At 48.5% G+C, this 17,831-nt stretch overlaps 1 protein-coding gene across 1 annotated transcript in view; it reads right to left on the minus strand.

The window, feature by feature from the left end:
* LOC116968724 (nuclear receptor subfamily 4 group A member 1-like) overlaps nucleotides 1–17,627 on the minus strand; it is a 39,990-nt gene extending 22,363 nt beyond the window's left edge. Inside the window, exons 1-2 of the mRNA XM_033015513.1 lie at nucleotides 17,379–17,627; nucleotides 4,136–4,950 (exon numbers count right to left, since the gene is read on the minus strand). Coding sequence (XP_032871404.1) covers nucleotides 4,136–4,948 — 813 coding nt within the window. The 5' untranslated portion in view covers nucleotides 4,949–4,950; nucleotides 17,379–17,627. The remainder of the gene's footprint in view (nucleotides 1–4,135; nucleotides 4,951–17,378) is intronic.
* Between the last annotated feature and the right edge of the window lie 204 nt (nucleotides 17,628–17,831).

Raw genomic sequence — 17,831 nt, forward strand, 5'->3', positions numbered from 1 at the left:
GAAAGAAGCATTATTTTCTGGGAATTACTTTCAGAAATTCTTTCATGAAGGCCTCAAGCAGAACGGCACACAGTGGCGCAGCGGTAGAGTTGCTGCCTCCCAGCGCTAACGACCCAAGTTCGATCCAGACTAGGGGTACGGAGTTTGTACGTTCTCCCTGTGACCGCGTGGGTTTTCTCCGGGTGCTCCGGTTTCCTCCCACACTTCAAAGACGTGCGGGTTTGCAGGTTAATTGGCTTCGGTAAAATTTGAACAGCCCTGTCCCACGGTACGAGTTCATTCCAAGAGCTCTCCCGAGTTTAAAAAAAATCAAACTCGTGGTAAGCACGGAGGATGAACGTAGCGGGTACATCGGAGCTCGGGGACGTCTCTTAGCGGCTCGTAACGCTAACGGCAGGTACTCGGGAAACGCGATAAACTCGGGAGCAAAGCTCGGGGACGTCTCTTAGCGCTAACGGCAGTTACTCAGGAAGAGTCGCTAACGGCAGGTAAGCACGGGAAGACTCGTGAAGATTTTTCAACATGATGAAAAATGTCCTCGAGAGCCCCGAGTACCGACGAGCGGCCATTACCGTAAATCTCCGAGTTCGAATCAGGGCAAACTCAGGGAGAGCTCTTGGAATGAACTCGTACCGTGGGACAGGGGTTTAAATTGTCCCTCGTGTGTGTAGGATGGTGCTCGTGTACCGGGGGATCGCTGGTCGGCACGGAATCGGTGGGCTGAAGGGCCAGCTTCCCCGCTGTATCTCTAAAGTCTAAAGTAAAGTCTTGTACACACACACATTAAGGCTGGTGTCATTTTTTTACCCGAGCAGGAAAGACATTTTTAAAATTATAAAGTGCACTTGAAAATGTTTTGTTTAAGAAGGAACTGCAGATGCTGGAAAATCGAAGGTAGACAAAAATGCTGGAGAAACTCAGCGGGTGAGGCAGCATCTATGGAGCGAAGGAAATAGGCAACGTTTTGGAAAAATGTTTTTCTGTCTTGATGCTCTCCTATGTCCATCGATGTGCAAATATTTATTCTTGACATGTATTTAAATCCCACTCTGGAGCTTGAAATCATCGTGGCCAGTGCCTCCTTGTGCAGCACCAGAGGGAGTTCTGCACTGGGCACATGTGCTACCTTATGACTTTGGCTTTAACCCAGGGCCCTGTCTACACTTTGAGATAAGTGTGAAAGACCATCCACACTCGCACACGCTCTCTGGGCAATTGACAGAGGGCTCATTAACCCACAAACCCGCAGGTCTTTGGGATGTGGGAGGAAACCGGAGCACCCGGAGGAAGCCCACGCGGTCACGGGGGAGAACGTGCGAACTCCACACACAGACACACACAGCACCCGAGGTCAGGATCGAACCTGGGTCACTGGCACTGTGGGACAGCGGCTCTACCAGCTGCGCCCCCGTGCCGACCTTTGCAAAGATTTGCTCTCCCCATTGTTTTCAGAGATACAGCACGGAAACAAGACCTTCGGCCCAACTTGCCCATAAGTACCAATATGCCCATCTACACTAGCCCCACCTTCCTGCATTTGGCCCGTATACCTCTAAACCTTTCCTATCCATGTACCTGTCCAAGTGTCTGTTGAATGTTGCGATAGTCCCTGCCTCAACCACCTCCTCTGGCAACTCGCTCTATATACCCACCACTAGAATGATTTGAAGTTCCAGTGATCATGCTTGGTCATTGACTTGTTGCTAACTAACCAGTTAGCCCACAATGTCCATATCAGCTTTCTGAAACAATATCCTATTAGTACCAGCTTTCTTTTTCCCCATGTTTGCACAGATGGTCATTTTTCAGTGCATATACAATTTCCTTTTGATAGTTCAATGTTATCAATTATCCTGGCATTTAACATGTCACAGGTTTGACTGGCATGCCAAGTGCAGAGTGTTCCTAGTTCTCAAAAGTTGGCCGATCTTCCTTTCTGCTTTGCGTTGATATCCGAGGTGCTTTGTAAGTTGACTCAGTAGGCTCTGCTGTAAGACTGTAACACATGTGTTTCTGGCCCTTGTTACATAGTGCTCTCAGAAATGACTGGTGACACCACCAGTTTTAATCTTCAGGCAAATTTCATGGCCTACAAACCTGCACGTCTTTGGAGTGTGGGAGGAAACAGGGGCAGGTCACGGGGAGAACGTGCAAACACCGTACAGACAGCACAGACAGTCAGGATCTCTGGTGCTGTGAGGCAGCAGCTCTACCCGCTGTACCATTAGAATAGAACGCCACTTTATCTGGCTTTGAATATGTAGGGTTTCCTAAAGTGCACCTCCCTAATGAGGCTCATCCATTGTTTACTGTTCCTGAAGCTACACAGATTATACTTTTAGACTTGAGAGATACATCGCAGAATATTGTGTGCAGTTTTGGTCCCCTAATTTGAGGAAGGACATCCTTGCTATTGAGGGAGTGCAGCGTAGGGTTACCAGGTTAATTCCCGGGATGGCGGGACTGTCATATGCTGAGAGAATGGAGCAGCTGGGCTTGTACACTCTGGAGTTTAGAAGGATGAGAGGTGATCTCATTGAAACATATAAGATTGTTAAGGGCTTGGACACGCTAGAGGCAGGAAACATGTTTCCGATGTTGGGGGAGTCCAGAACCAGGGGCCACACAGTTTAAGAATGCTGCCTGTCCCGCTGAGTTACTTCGGCTTTTTGTATCTATCTTCGGTTTAACAACGAGAGAGCACTGGTGACCCGCGGACTATCCTTGATCGGACTTTACTGGCTTTACCTTGCACTAAGAATAAGGGGTCGGCCATTTAGAACGGAGACGAGGAAACACTGTTTCTCACAGAGAGTGGTGAGTCTGTGGAATTCTCTGCCTCAGACGGCGGTGGAGGCCGGTTCTCTGGATGCTTTGAAGAGAGAGCTAGATAGGGCTCTTAAAAATAGCGGAGTCAGGGGATGTGGGGAGAAGGCGGGAACGGGGTACTGATAGGGGATGATCAGCCATGATCATATTGAATGGCTCGAAGGACCAAATGGCCTACTCCTGCACCTATTGTCTATTGTCTATTGAAACAGGCCCGTCGGCCCACCGAGTCCGCGCCGACCAACGATCACCCTGTACACTAGCACTATCCTACACACACTGGGGACAATTGACAAGTGTGGGGGGAAGCCGGCGCACCCAGGGAAAACCCACGCGGTCCCGGGGAGAACGTGCAAACTCCACACAGACAGCACCCGTGGTCAGGATGGAACCCGGGTCTCTGGCGCTGTGAGGCAGCAACTCTATGTGAGACGTTTCCATCCACTGCTGCATCAACTCTCAGAACCATTGGATCGTGGCTGAGGGTAATAATGCTGAAGAACAAAGCTGGGATGGTGGACCCGTGCGTGGGAAAACCGTGTGAAAGAAAGGCAGTGTGCCGGGAGAAGCAAGAACAAGCAGAGAGGCGAGTGCGACAGTATGGGGAACCCTAGTTACGCAAACTGCTCAACCGAAACTTCATTCTCCAAGCTCCTCTCTATAATGCTGGGGACGTGTACATTACCAATGTGACCCCTGTCATGCATTTTGCATGTGTGGCAGTGATGGGCCTGTCCCACTTGCCGATTTTTTTTGGCAACTGCCGGCGACTGTCATGTTCGTAGCAGGTCGCCGAAAAACCAGCGACAACCTACGGCAGCACCTACGTCAGGAGAAGTCAAGCTACGCTCATTGGCGTCAAGCCCACTGTTGCTGAAAATTTTTCAACGGGATGAAACGTTGCCTATTTCCTTCGCTCCATAGATGCTGCCGCACCCGCTGAGTTTCTCCAGCACTTTTGTCTACGATAGATCTGCCATGGCTGAATGGCGGAGTAGACTTGATGGGCCGAAATGGGCCCGATTCTGCTCCGATGACTTGTGAACCTACGAAAACCACGCGGTCACAGGGAGAACGTCCAAACTCCGCACACGGGCAGGATCGAACCGGGGTCTCTGGCGGCGTGAGGCAGCAGCACTACCCGCTGCACTGCCCGGTAGAAAGGATGAACTTATGAACGGGAAGACAGCGAAACAGATGGGGAGGGGGGGGAGGGTGGTAAACAGTAATATCACACTTGCATTATCACAACAAAATTAAAAATCAACCCCAGTTATGGTTAAGGTTCAAATAATGAGTCAAATACCTTGAAGAAGCCTTTGCATCCTTCACAGGTTCGTACACCATAATGTTGGCATGAAGCATTATCCCCGCACACAGCACACTGACCTTCACTGGAGGGGGCGTTCCGGGCAGGCGGAGAGGGGATGGGGTTATCAATTACAATGGGACTGTCCAAGATCCGCGCTCCATGGTCCATAGGCAAGGGGGGGAAAGTCATGGAGGCTTGGTTGGCGATATCATAAGACATGGTGTCGACTAGCTGGTGGACAGTATTGGGTCCGTGGGGGCGTGCGTCCAGCCTCATGTGGCAATGCGGACCAGGGGACTCCGAAGGCAACTGCTTGAAGGAGAAGAAGGAAAGTTGGGAAACATTCTTAGGCTGATCCAACAAGTGGTCCACCTCCCCGTACTGGAGCGAATGATGAGGGAAAGCGTCATCCCAAATGGACACTTGCTGCATCTGGAAACCAGGGGTTGAAGATGCCGGGATGGAGCAGGACCCGTTGTAGTACTGCGAAGGTCCACACGGAGGTGTCACCTCCTCCAAGTGCATGTTGATCGAGCCTGGGTAACAGCCGAACATTTGAACATCCTCCATTTTAAATGGAGACTGCTGGTTGGAAACCATTAGTTGGTACAGGTAGGCGTCAAAGTCGCCATTGTTGCTGTCAATGAAGGTGTTGAAGCTGGGCAAAGAGGTGGTGGCGGCAATCTCCGTGGCAGAGAGGTCCATGCCAAACTTGACAAACTCCGAAGTCAAAAAGTCAGAAGGGTGGTCTTCGTAGGAGCCTCCACATTGTGGCATCGTCGCATATTGTGCCTGAAGACACGGCATCTCTGAAAGCAGAACACAGCAGAGTCATGTCACCGACTGTTCTAGCCCCCCTTCACCAACATAAATACCGACCACGCACCAGGTGAAAATAGAATGACAAAGATCGTATTGAACCACAAGGATGAAGGGTTAATTTATTGAGACCGTCATGTGTTTTACACATCAACACCACTCTTAATTTGATAACGTGTTTGTCTAACTGTGGGGAGTTTGTACGCTCTCCATCGAGGGGACCTCCCTTCCATCGAGGGGATCTATCGCAGTCGCTGCCTCAAAAAGGCTGGCAGCATCACCAAGGACCCACACACCATCCTGGCCACACACTCATCTCCCCGCTGCCTTCAGGTAGAAGGTACAGGAGCCTGAAGACTGCAACAACCAGGTTCAGGAATAGCTACTTCCCCACAGCCATCAGGCTATTAAACATGGCTCGGACACAACTCTGATTATTAATAGCCCATTATCTGTTTATTTGCACTTTATCAGTTTATTTATTCATGTGTGTATATTATATATATTTATATAATGGTATATGGACACACTGATCTGTTTTGTAGTCAATGCCACCTATGTTCTGTTGTGCTGAAGCAAAGCAAGAATTTCATTGTCCTATCAGGGACACATGACAGTAAACTCTCTTGAATCTCTCCCAGTGACACAAGTTCATAAGTTATAGGAGCAGAATCAGGCCATTCAGCCCATCAGGTCTACTCCGCCATTCAATCATGGCTGATTTCTCTCTCTCTCCCTCTCAACCCCATTCTCCTGCCTTTGCCCCATAACTTGTGACCTGCGTGGGTTTTCTCCGGGTGCTCCGGTTTCCTCCCACACTCCAAAGACGTGCAGGTTTGTAGGTTAATTGGCTTGGTGTAAATGTAATTTGTCCCGAATGTGTCTAGGATAGTGTTAATATGCGGGGATCGCTGGTCGGCACGGACTCGGTGGGCCAAAGGGCCTGTTTCTGCATTGTATCTCTAAACTAAACTAGGCTGCTGTCCAAGCAATGGTGTTGGCGGCATGACAGCAGACAGTCCAAGTACACACACAAGTGCCATTTGTCAGCACAGTGATATAGAAGTAGAAATATCAAAGCCCATATCATCTCCTTCACAAACATTGATAGCTGCTGCCATCCAAAGAATTTATTTATATTTTTGAAGGGCAGAAATTGGAAAAAATATGCTCAACTTTCGAGGTGACAGAGTGACACAGCGTAGAAGCGAGCCCTTCGGCCCAACTTGCCCACACCGGCCAACATGCCCCATCTACACGAGCCCCACCTGCCTGCCCATATCCCTCTAAACCCCAGTTTAATCCCGAACCAGGGGCCACACACTGTTTAAGAATAAGGAGTAAGCCATTTAGAACGGAGACGAGGAAACACTTTTTCTCACAGAGAGTTGTGAGTCTGTGGAATTCTCTGCCTCAGAGGGTGGTGGAGGCGGGTTCTCTGGATACTTTCAAGAGAGATCTAGATAGGGCTCTTAAAGATAGCGGAGTCAGGGGATATGGGGAGAAGGCAGAAACGCGGTACTGATTGGGGATGATCAGCCATGATCACATTGAATGGCGGTGCTGGCTCGAAGGGCCGAATGGCCTACTCCTGCACCTATTGTCTATTGTCATAAATCTTTCCTATCAATGTACTTGTCCAAGTGTTTTTTTTTAAACATTACGATTGCAGCTGCCTCAGCTACCTCCTCCGGCAGCTCGTCCCATACTCCTGCCATCCTTTGTGCAAGAATAGGATGCCCCTTGATTTCCTATTCAATCTTTCCCCCTTCACTTTAAACCTATGCTTAGTGTTTGGACATGCAGATGTCTGAAATTGACACCAGTAAAAAGATAGCAACATATAAATAGAGGGGCTATATATTCCCTCAAGCCCGTTCCCATTCAAAGCTGATCAATATCAACTTGATTTACAATCCTCATTTCCCTAAGGCATAATCCCATCACTTAATAAATTTCACACGTTCTCAGTTTTAAGATGTTTACGTGCCCCCCCATCCTTTCCACTGAAGATTGCTTCTCCAATATCAAACATTTCATTTCATTTAGAACGCCTTTTAAGGCTCAGACACAACGGAACTGCAGATGCTGGAATCTTGCATAGAACACAGGGTGCTGGGGTAACTCAGCAGATCAGGCAGCATCTGTGGGGGGAAATGAACAGGCGACGTGTCGGGTCAAGGCCATTCGTCAGACTGATTGGAGTGCTGGGGTGGGGGGGGGGGGGGGAGAAAGCTGTGAAGGAACTGCAGATGCTGGTTTAAACCAAGATAGACACAAGAAGCTGGAGTAACTCAGTGGGTCAGGCAGCATCTCTGGAGAGAAGGAATGGGTGACGTTTTGGGTCGAGACCCTTCTTCAGGGAAGGAGAGCTGGATGGGCTTTGCAGGATGGGACAATGGGAGTAGCAGGAACAGGGTACTGATTCTGGATGATCAGCAGTGATCATATTGAATGGCAGTGCTGGTTTCGAAGGGCCGAATGGCCAACTCCTGCACCTATGTTCTATGTTTGTGAGACCACACCTGGAGTATTGTGTACAGTTTTGGTCTCCTAATCTGAGGAAAGACATTCTTGCCATAGAGGGAGTGCAGAGAAGGTTCACCAGACTGATTCCTGGGATGTCAGGACTTTCATATGAAGAAAGGCTGGATAGACTTGGCTTGTACTCGCTAGAATTTAGAAGATTGAGGGGGGATCTTATAGAAACTTACAAAATTCTTAAGGGGTTGGACAGGCTAGATGCAGGAAGATTGTTCCCGATGTTGGGGAAGTCCAGATCAAGGGCTCACATTTTAAGGATAAGGGGGAAATCTTGTACGACCGAGATGAGAAAAACATTTTTCACACAGAGAGTGGTGAATCTGTGGAATTCTCTGCCACAGAAGGTAGTTGAGGCCACAGTTCATTGGTTATATTTAAGAGGGAGTTAGATGTGGCCCTTGTGGCTAAAGGGATCAGGGGGTATGTAGAGAAGGCAGGTACAGGATACTGAGTTGGATGATCAGCCATGATCATATTGAATGGCGGTGCAGGCTCGAAGGGCCGAATGGCCTACTCCTGCACCTATTTTCTATGTTTCTATGTTTCCATGTAGCGTCAGGCTAAACAACCAGACAGTGTTGCCTAGGCCATGATGGTATGGAGAGGGCATTTCATAGAAACATAGAAATTAGGTGCAGGAGTAGAGGCCATTCGGCCCTTCGAGCCTGCACCGCCATTCAATATGATCATGGCTGATCATCCAACTCAGTATCCCGTACCTGCCTTCTCTCCATACCCTCTGATCCCCTTAGCCACAAGGGCCACATCTAACTCCCTCTTAAATATAGCCAATGAACTGGCCTCGACTACCCTCTGTGGCAGAGAGTTCCAGAGATTCACCACTCTCTGTGTGAAAAAAGTCCTTCTCATCTCGGTTTTAAAGGTCTACTGGTCTACTGCGGAGGTTCGATCTCCTGGGGATGACTTTACCTTCTCTCAGTGACTCAGACTTCCTTCCTCAGTTGTAAGTTTGTATGTTCTTATCTATGGAGATAAGTACATACAAACACCACCAACAACAGCCACCCACTCAAAACCCAAAGCGGAACCGCCCACGTTGCAGCGCCTCACCGCGTTATCACGAGTGCCATCTCTCAGATGAGCAAAGAGAAAAAAACGCAAAGCGCTGGAGGAACTCAGCGGGTCAGGCAGCGTCTGTGGAGGGAATGATCTGACGATAATTCGGGTCGGGATCCTTCTTCAAAGGAGATTTTGCTCTTGGGGCTAACGGAATCAAGGGATGGGGGGGAACAGGAGCGAGATACTGATTCAGGATGATCAGCCATGATCTTATTGAATGGCGATGGGAAGGGGCGGGGAGAGAGGGGACGCAAGGGTTAATTGAAATTAGGGAAATCAATATTCATACCGCTGGGGTGTAAGCTGTCCGAGCGAAATATGAGGAGCTGTTCCTCCAACTTGCGTGTGGTCTTACTCTGACTTACAGATTGGGGCCCAAACAGCAGCAGGCATGACCATCAATCCAGATAATTGTCTGGAATAAGCATGATTTATGGTGTCATTACTCAATCATTGCTGCTGTCATCTGAGCCAGGACTTCCATAATGCTGGTCTGCAGTTCTACTCAAGTCAAAACCCTAATTGACTCTGCAAGAAATTCACAAGTCTGCAAAAAAAAAAAAAGTGCTGGAGTAACTCAGCGGCTCAGGTAGCATCTCTGTAGAAAAAGGACATGTGATGTTTCAGGTTCAGGTTCAGGTCGGGACCCTTCTTTAGACTCTGCACCAAAGATAGACTGAGAGTGCTCGATTAACTCAGCGGGTCAGGCAGCATCTCCGGAGAAAAAGGACGGCTGACGTTCCGACTTCACCAGTCTGCCACGGGGTCATTTGTTGCCGGCCCGGATTTGTCCTGGTCTTTTCGCCTCTTTGTCCAGCTCTTCCGGGTTTTCTCCCCCATCCCAAAGACGTGCGGGTTTGTAGGTTAACCGGCCCTCTGTAAATTGTCCCTGGTGTGCAGGGAGTGGGTGAGGAAGTGGGATAACATAGAACTAGTGTGAGCGGGCGATCGATGGTCGGAGTGGACTCGATGGGCCGAAGGGCCTGTGTCCATGCTGTATCTCCAAACTAATGTCAACTAACGATATTATTGCCCACATTTTTCCCTTTAGTTAAATACGTAACTCTTCATGTTTTTGGTCCATAGGATGAAAAAAATTAATTAGAGGTTGCAAAATAATTAAATGTATTTTTCATATTCTTTTTTAAATATATAGTTTCGCTCATCTCTGCACATTATTCATTCTCACCAGCTGAATCTGCACCTCCTTTGCTACCCCTTTTAAAGCACCTTGATGCATCCCGCAAGTTATTTCTAAGATAGACACAAAAAGCTGGAGTAGCTCAGCGGGACAGGCAGCATCACTGGAGAGAAGGAATGGGTGACGTTTCGGGTCGAGGCTCTTCTTCAGATTACTCCAGCTGTTTGTGTTTATCTTCGGTTTAAACCAACATCTGCAGTTCCTTCCTGGTTAACTCATCCCTTCCCACCCAAACCACCCCCTCCCCCGGGTACCTTCCCCTGCAACCGCAGAAGATGCAACACCTGTCCCTATACCTCCTCCCTCGACTCTGTCCAGGGACCCCGACAGTCCTTTCAGGTTAGGCAGAGGTTCACTTGCACCTCCTCCAACCTCATCTACTGTGTCCGCTGTTCAAGATGTGGACTCTTATACATCGGCGGGTGAGACCAAACGCAGACTGGGCGATCGTTCCGCGGAACACCTTCGCTCAGCCCGCCTGAACCAACCTGATCTCCCGGTTGCCAAACACTTTAATTCTCCTTCCCATTCCCACACTGACCTTTCTGTCCTCGGTCTCCTCCATTGTCAGAGTGAGGCTAAACGCAAATTGGAGGATCAGCATCTCATATTTCGCTCGGGCAGCTTACAGCCCAGTGGTATGAATATTGATTTCTCTCACTTCAAGTAGCCCCGACATTCCCTCTCTCTCTCTCTCTCTCTCTATCCCTCCCCCACCCAAGTCACACCAGCTTCTCGTTCTCACCCAACAAACAGCTAACAATGGCCTGTTTCCTTCATCATCGTTACTTTTTTGCATATCTTTCATTCGTTGTTCTTTATCTGTCCACATCACCGTCTATATCTCTTGTTTCCTTTATCCCTAACCAGTCTGAAGATGGGTCTCGACCCAAAACGTGGGGTGGGAGATTGCAACCTTCACGTGGTCCACCCTGTTTCGACGAATGCAATCAACCTGGCGTGCGCAATCAAATAAGATCAAATAGAACAAGTTGTCCTACAACTTTAGGCTGTGCACGCCATACGTCACCCATTCCTTCTCTCCAGAGATGCTGCCTGTCCCGCTGAGTTACTCCAGCTTTTTGTGTCTATCTTCGGGTTAAACCAGCATCTGCAGTTCCTTTCCTATGCACGTTATTTCTGTTGCAAGATCGCCAGCAACGTGCGATAAGGACAACATTTCGGGATCAAGATATTTTGTGCACACAAAATATTACCATTTAGAATCCAAGAGGCTGAATGTGCTAATTGTGGTTTTCTAACAAACCTTCCGATAAGATGTTAACACACTTTCCATCCCCCTCCCATTCTGAATCCGACCTTTCTGTCCTGGGCCTCCTCCATGGCCAGAGTGAGGACCACCATAAATTGGAGGAGCAGCACCTCATTTTCCACTTGGGCAGTCTGCACCCCAGCGGCATGAACATTGACTTCTCTAATTTCAGGTAGTCCCTATTTTCTCCTCCCCTTCCCAGCTCTCCCTCAGCCCACTGGATCCACCTCTTCCTTTCTTCTTCCCCCCACCCTCACATCAGTCTGAAGAAGGGTCTCGACTATTTCCTTCGCTCCATAGATGCTGCCTCACCCGCTGAGTTTCTCCAGCATTTTTGTCTACCTTCGATTTTCCAGCATCCGCAGTTCCTTCTTAAACACTTTCCAATAGGATGTTTTTTCTAATTCCCAGATAGCATCGATGTTCCTTGTTGCCTGATAAACACAAACTTGTGAGAAAGTTGCAACTGTGACACAAACACTTCGTGCAGTCATGTTAAAAGTGTGGAGGCGGCATCGGGCACTGGAGTGCCACCCAAATATGCCAGCCTGCCTGGCACCCGCACCTTCCAATCTCTAACGAGGTAGCTCTAACCAGGCAGTGGGGGGGGGGAGGTACTTTAGTTTAGAGATACAGCATGGAAACAGGCCCTTCGGCCCACCGAGACCGTGCCGACTAGCAATCCACGCACCTTAACCCTACACACACCAGGGACAATTTTACATTTATGCCAAGCCAATTAGCATACAAACCTGTAGGCCTTTGGCGTGTGGGAGGAAACCAAGGTACCGGAGAAAACCCACGCAGGTCACGGGGACAACGTGCAAACTCCATACAGACAGCACCCGTGGTCAGGATTGAACCCAGTCTCTGGCTGTAAGGCAGCAACTCTACCGCTGCACCACCAGAAGGAGGAGAGGGGGTAAACATATGTGCAGGAGGATTCTGAGCCTCCGCATATCTCATGGCAGTGACCGCTACACAAAACATGGTCATTGACAGGGGCCTGGGGAGTGTTGTGCAATAGAGAGACCAGGGTGCACAAGTACATCTTGCCCTTAAAGTGGCAGCACAGGGATACCAGCTGGTGAAGGAAGACTGGGTCTTGAGTACAACGGTTCGGGCCGTGTAGGAACTTAGTGAGACCATATGGGGCATAGAGTCTGGTCGCTCGATTATGGGAAGAATGTGACTAAGCTAGAGAGGGTGCAGAAAAGATTCACAAGGATGTTGCTTGGTCTGGAAGGCTTGAGTTCTCAAGGGCCTGTCCCACTTGGGCCGTCACTTACGCGACAGGCCGGTAGTGACTGACGCGCGACGGTCGCGTGCGTCATCATGCGTCCGCACAGCCGTCTGGAGCGCGCGACGTCATTTGAAGTTGGACACAAAATGCTGGAGTCGCTCAGCGGGACAGGCAGCATCTCTGGAGAGAAGGAATGGGTGACGTTTCAGACTGAATACTGAAAAAGGGTCTCGACCCGAAACGTCACCCATTCCTTCTCTCCAGAGATGCTGCCTGTCCCGCTGAGTTACTCCTGCATTTTGTGTCTATCTTCAATTTTCTTGGCCCCGCTCTGGGAGTAGAAGTGGGGGCGGATCCGGATTCACAACGGCCGTGAGCCCGAGGCCCAGTTCGACGCTTCTGCTGCTGTTGGAGGTGAGACGTCGCGCCGCGCCAGGGTCTAAGAGAGAGTGTGGATTCAGCTAGGAGCGAAGGAAGCTGAGGGGTGACCTTATCGAGGGTTATAAAACCATGAAGAACACAGATAAAGTGGTAGGTCGCAGTCTATTTCCCAGGGCAGGGGAGTTTAAAACTACAGAGCATGTTTAAGAGGGGAAAGATTTAATAGGAACCTGAGGGGCAACATTTAGAAAGCGTGAATGCACAAGAGTTTTTACCTAGAGTTGGGGAATCAAGAACCAGGGGACATAGGTTTAAGGTGAGAGGGGAAAGATGTAAGGGTTTGGACACGCTAGAGGCAGGAAATGTTCCCGACGTTGGGGGAGTCCAGAACCAGGGGCCACACACAGTTTAAGAATAACGAGTAAGCCATTTAGAACGGAGACGAGGAAACACTTTTTCACACAGAGAGTGGTGAGTCTGTGGAATTATCTGCCTCAGAGGGAGGTGGAGGCAGGTTCTTTGGATGCTTTCAAGAGAGAGCTAGATAGGGCTCTTAAAAATAGCGGAGTCAGGGGATTATGGGGAGAAGGCAGGAACGGGGTACTGATTGGGGATGATCAGCCATGATCACATTGAATGGCGGTGCTGGCTCGAAGGGCCGAATAGCCTACTCCTGCACCTATTGTCTATTGTCTATTAATAGGAACCCGAGTGGCAATATTTAGATCGCGTGAATTACCTGGAGTAGGGGAATCAAGAACCAGGGGACATAGGTTTAAGGTGAGAGGGGAAAGGGGAAAGATTGAATAGGAATCTGAGGGGCAACCGTTTCACACAGTAGGTGGTGGGTGTGTGGAACGAGCTGCCAGCGGAGGTGGTAGAGGCGGCTGCAAGTTCAACGTTTGAAAGACGATGGGGACGGGAGGGGGGGAGGGGGGATCTGAAAAATATCCAAAGCTAACAGAATGGTCCCAAAAGTTGCCACTAATTCCATTATGTCCCCCCCCCCCCCTCCCCAAAGCACTTTGAGGGCTAAAAACGGCTGGCCCAAACATTGCCGCACATTCAAACTGATAATGCCATCGACTCAAGTGATTCATAACTAATGCCACATCCCGTCCTTAAGTAAGTAAGTAAGTAAGTAAGTAAGTTTCTTGGCCAAGTATTCACATACAAGGAATTTGCCTTGGTGCTCCGCCCACAAGTAACAACGTGACGTACAGTGACAGTTACCAATGACTCAGAAAACACTAAACATTAATAATAATAAAACATTAATGATAAAACACCACTGATCAAGCATGTGAACCAACAAAATACCAGATCAAAGGGAGGCTACAGACTTTTGGCTGTTGAGTAGAGCAACTACTGGTGGATAAAAACTGTTTTTATGTCCTTAACACAAGAGGCTGGCCATCCAAGACATTAATAACAGCCAGCACACTAGATGCACTGCCGTTCTGCAACACATTCATGCTTTAGTTTGGTTTATGAATGTCACATGTACCGAGGTACAGCGAAAAACATTTGTCATGTGCTATCCAGTCAAAGAAAAGACTGTACATGACTGATTACAATCGAGCCGCCCACAGTGTACAGATACAAGATAAAAGATATAACATTTAGGCAACTAGGTTGTTATCAGGCAACTGGACTCTCCTGTCACTAACCAGGGAGCGGTCATGAGCTGCCGTCTACCACATTAGAGACCCACAAACTATCTTTAATTGGGCTTTACCTTGCACTAAACGTTATTCATTGAAACATAGACAATAGGTGCAGCAGGAGGCCATTCGGCCCTTCGAGCCAGCACCGCCATTCATTGTGATCATGGCTGATCGTCCCCAATCAATAACCCGTGCCTGCCTTCTCCCCATATCCATTGAGTTGCCCGCTGAGTTACTCCAGCACTTTGCGCTTTTTTTTTTGGAGTATGGTTTGCATGGCTATGGGGGGGGGGGGGGGGAAACAAACAAACCGTAAAATCAGACTAACAAGATAGTTCAACTCGGAGCTGGAAACGACTCAAATGTCAAATGGCCCAATTCTTCAAAGTAACGACTATCTCAAGGAGACACCTTCAGAGTTTGGAGGGGAGTGGGGCGGACCAGAAGCAAAGAACGGTGTCGCAGCGGTAGAGTTGCTGCCTTAAAGCGCCAGAGAGCCCGGCTCGATCCCAACCATGGGTGCTGTCTGTACGGAGTTTGATCCATTTATCCTGGATCTGTACACGGTGGACGGCGCGATTGTAATCGAGTGCAGTCTTTGCACTGACTGGATAGCAGGCAACAAAAAAGATTTTCATTGTAAATCGGTGCAATTGACAATTGTGAATGAAGCACAAGGCAAAATCCGATTAAAGATGGTACAGAGGTCTCCAATGAGCTCGGTGGGAGGTCAGGACTACACTCCAGCTGCTGAGAGAAGAGTTCAGTTGCCTGATACTGCACTAACACACTTTCAAATAAGATGTTTTTAAATCACTGGCTGCTTTTAAATCAAGCTGGGGTTTTTAAACAGTCAATGGGACACTTTAAAAAGTAAAAGTATCACTGCTCTTTAAGGCACACGATCAAAGTGGCGATGGGTTTCACATTACTAGCTATAAAGGCACCTGTTAATCTGCTTAGATTTACACTTGTCACCAGCCATTCTCCCAGTAGTCAAAAGACATTCGGCAAGAAGGCATACCCTGGATTTCACAATTAATACATATTTCCTCTCTTAAATATTCAGCATACATTTGTATTTCAAAATATTATATATATCCAATTTGGTCACACACATGCATTTTCTTGGTTTAAAATAAAAAATCATCTGTATATCAAAACAGGTGCACAGTGGAGAGCATGCTGACCGGTTGCATCGTGGTTTGGTTCGGCAACTTGAGCGCCCTGGAGCGGAAAAGACTGCAAACAAGTTGTAAACACTGCCCAGTCCATCATCGGCTCTGACCTCCCCACAATCGAGGGGATCTATCACAATCGCGGCCTCAAAAAGGCCGGCAGCATCACCAAGGGCCCACACCATCCTGGCCACACACTCATCTCTCCACTGCCTTCAGGTAGAAGGTACAGGAGCCTGAAATCTGCAACATCCAGATTCAGGAATAGCTACTTCCCCACAGCCATCAGACTATTAAACTCCTCAAACAAAAAGCTGAACTTTAATTAGCCTATTGCACTTTATATGCTTATTTATGTGTGTGTATATATATATTCAATGGTATATGGACACACTGATCTGTTCTGTATTTATGTAAATAACATCCGAGGTAGTTTAGTTGCTCGAGTCTCTTAGCCGTGCAGTTCAGTAAACCCCCAAACTAAAGTCCAGGTTTGGATTGAGTTAGGTGGTCTCCAGTGGACTCCAAGCAAGGAATGTTGGAATTGGCAGCAGCATTCCCTTCCATCCCTTCAATCCCTGCTGGGAAGTAGGAACTGGGTGGTTTTTGGTTCAGGAATTGGACTTAAGGTATGGCACTGTCTCTGGGTGAATTAGACCATAAGACATACGAGCAGAATTAGGCTATTCAGCCCATCGAGTCTACTCCACCATTCTATCATGGCTAATCTATCTTTCCCTCTCAACCCCAATCTCCTGCCCTCTCCCCGTAATCTTCGACGCCCTTCCTAATCGAGAACCTAGCATTCTCTGCCTTAAACATACCCAACGTCGTGGCCTCCATAGCCGTCTGTGGCAACGAATTCCGCAGATTCACCACCCTCTGTCTAAAGAACGGAAGGGTCTCGACCCGAAACGCCACCCATTCCTTCTCCCCGGAGATGCTGCCTGTCCCGCCGAGTGACTCCAGCATTTTGTCTCCATCTAAAGAAATCCCTCCTCGTCTCCATTTTGAACTGCTGGCCAATGCTCACTGCTCCAGACGCACAAACATCCACTACTTGGGCAAGAATTTGGATATTGGCCAGCGCCAGAGGACCTGGAACTGTCTTCAGGAGAACGCTGCTGGAAGAATGAAGTGCTACTCGTCTTTTGCAAGGGACCAGGTCTAAAAATAAGACCACTTCTGGATTGCTGGCACACCTCACTGACTTGGTAGCAATCGCTCAGCTGTCTCAGACACCATCTTACCGGAGATCTCTTTTCTATTCCCCTCCCAATGTCATGTGTACTATTTTTGAGATGGTTTGCAATAAAAAAAAACGCCTTCCATTCCCCCAACAATGCATTTCTCATAACTATCGCACGCAGAGAGTTACACCGTTGAGCAACTCAGTCGAATGACAGAGAGCTGAAGTGGACTCATGGCAAACTAATGTCCCCTAATATTTACAGACAATTCATTCTCGGACTGCAGCAGATCTTATTCCTCAGTAACTCTGCTAACCCGACCACGGGTCACACTGACTTTACCCTGCGAATCCCTGCCACCCTTTCCTCTTCTCCCCCTGCATGCTGATCCAAACGTTATGTTATCCTACACCCGCTTCTAAAACGACCAAACGGGAATTTTGTGCAGACAACATTACCAAACCAGAAGCTGGTCAAACTTTCAACATAAACATCGCTTAAGACAGTGTAGAAATAATCCCGCAACTTTCCATTTACATTCTTTGACTTATTTTAACATTTACAAACAAAAAACACAGTGGAAAAAAACACGTGCAAAGATAACATGACTTTTTTTTTAACCCCGTACGAAAGATAACACAAGACAACAAGCAGTACATACCTGATGGCAATATGTATTTATCTGCTTTTTGGGGCTTTTTTTAAATGAAAAGAATCCAGATCAAAATGAGGTATAGATTTTTTTGTTTTAAATCCCAGAGGGTGTTTGCAGCTGCAGGTGGTGGTGGTGGCTATGGTAGGAGTAGTGGTGGTGGTGGTGTCGGGTTTGTGCCATCTGCCGATCTGTGATGGATCTGGGGCACTTATGCCTGACTGACTTCCTGCTTCTGGGAATCTCTCTTGTCAATTTCACTGTAATGAACAAGCTGTGACGTCAGGGGAGGGGAGTGAAATTGACGGGGGGCGTGGCTTCACCGCCCTTCGCGCCCATTGGCCGCAGCCCCAGCCTCGGGCTGCCCCCCCGCCCCCTCCCCCCCGTGACGTCCGCGGGGCTCCAATGACGCACAGGGAGTTGTCTAAAGACAGCCCCGGGTGACAAAGGGAGTCCCCCACC

Source organism: Amblyraja radiata, chromosome 46 (assembly GCF_010909765.2).
Source record: "Amblyraja radiata isolate CabotCenter1 chromosome 46, sAmbRad1.1.pri, whole genome shotgun sequence".
Classification (NCBI taxonomy): domain Eukaryota; kingdom Metazoa; phylum Chordata; class Chondrichthyes; order Rajiformes; family Rajidae; genus Amblyraja; species Amblyraja radiata.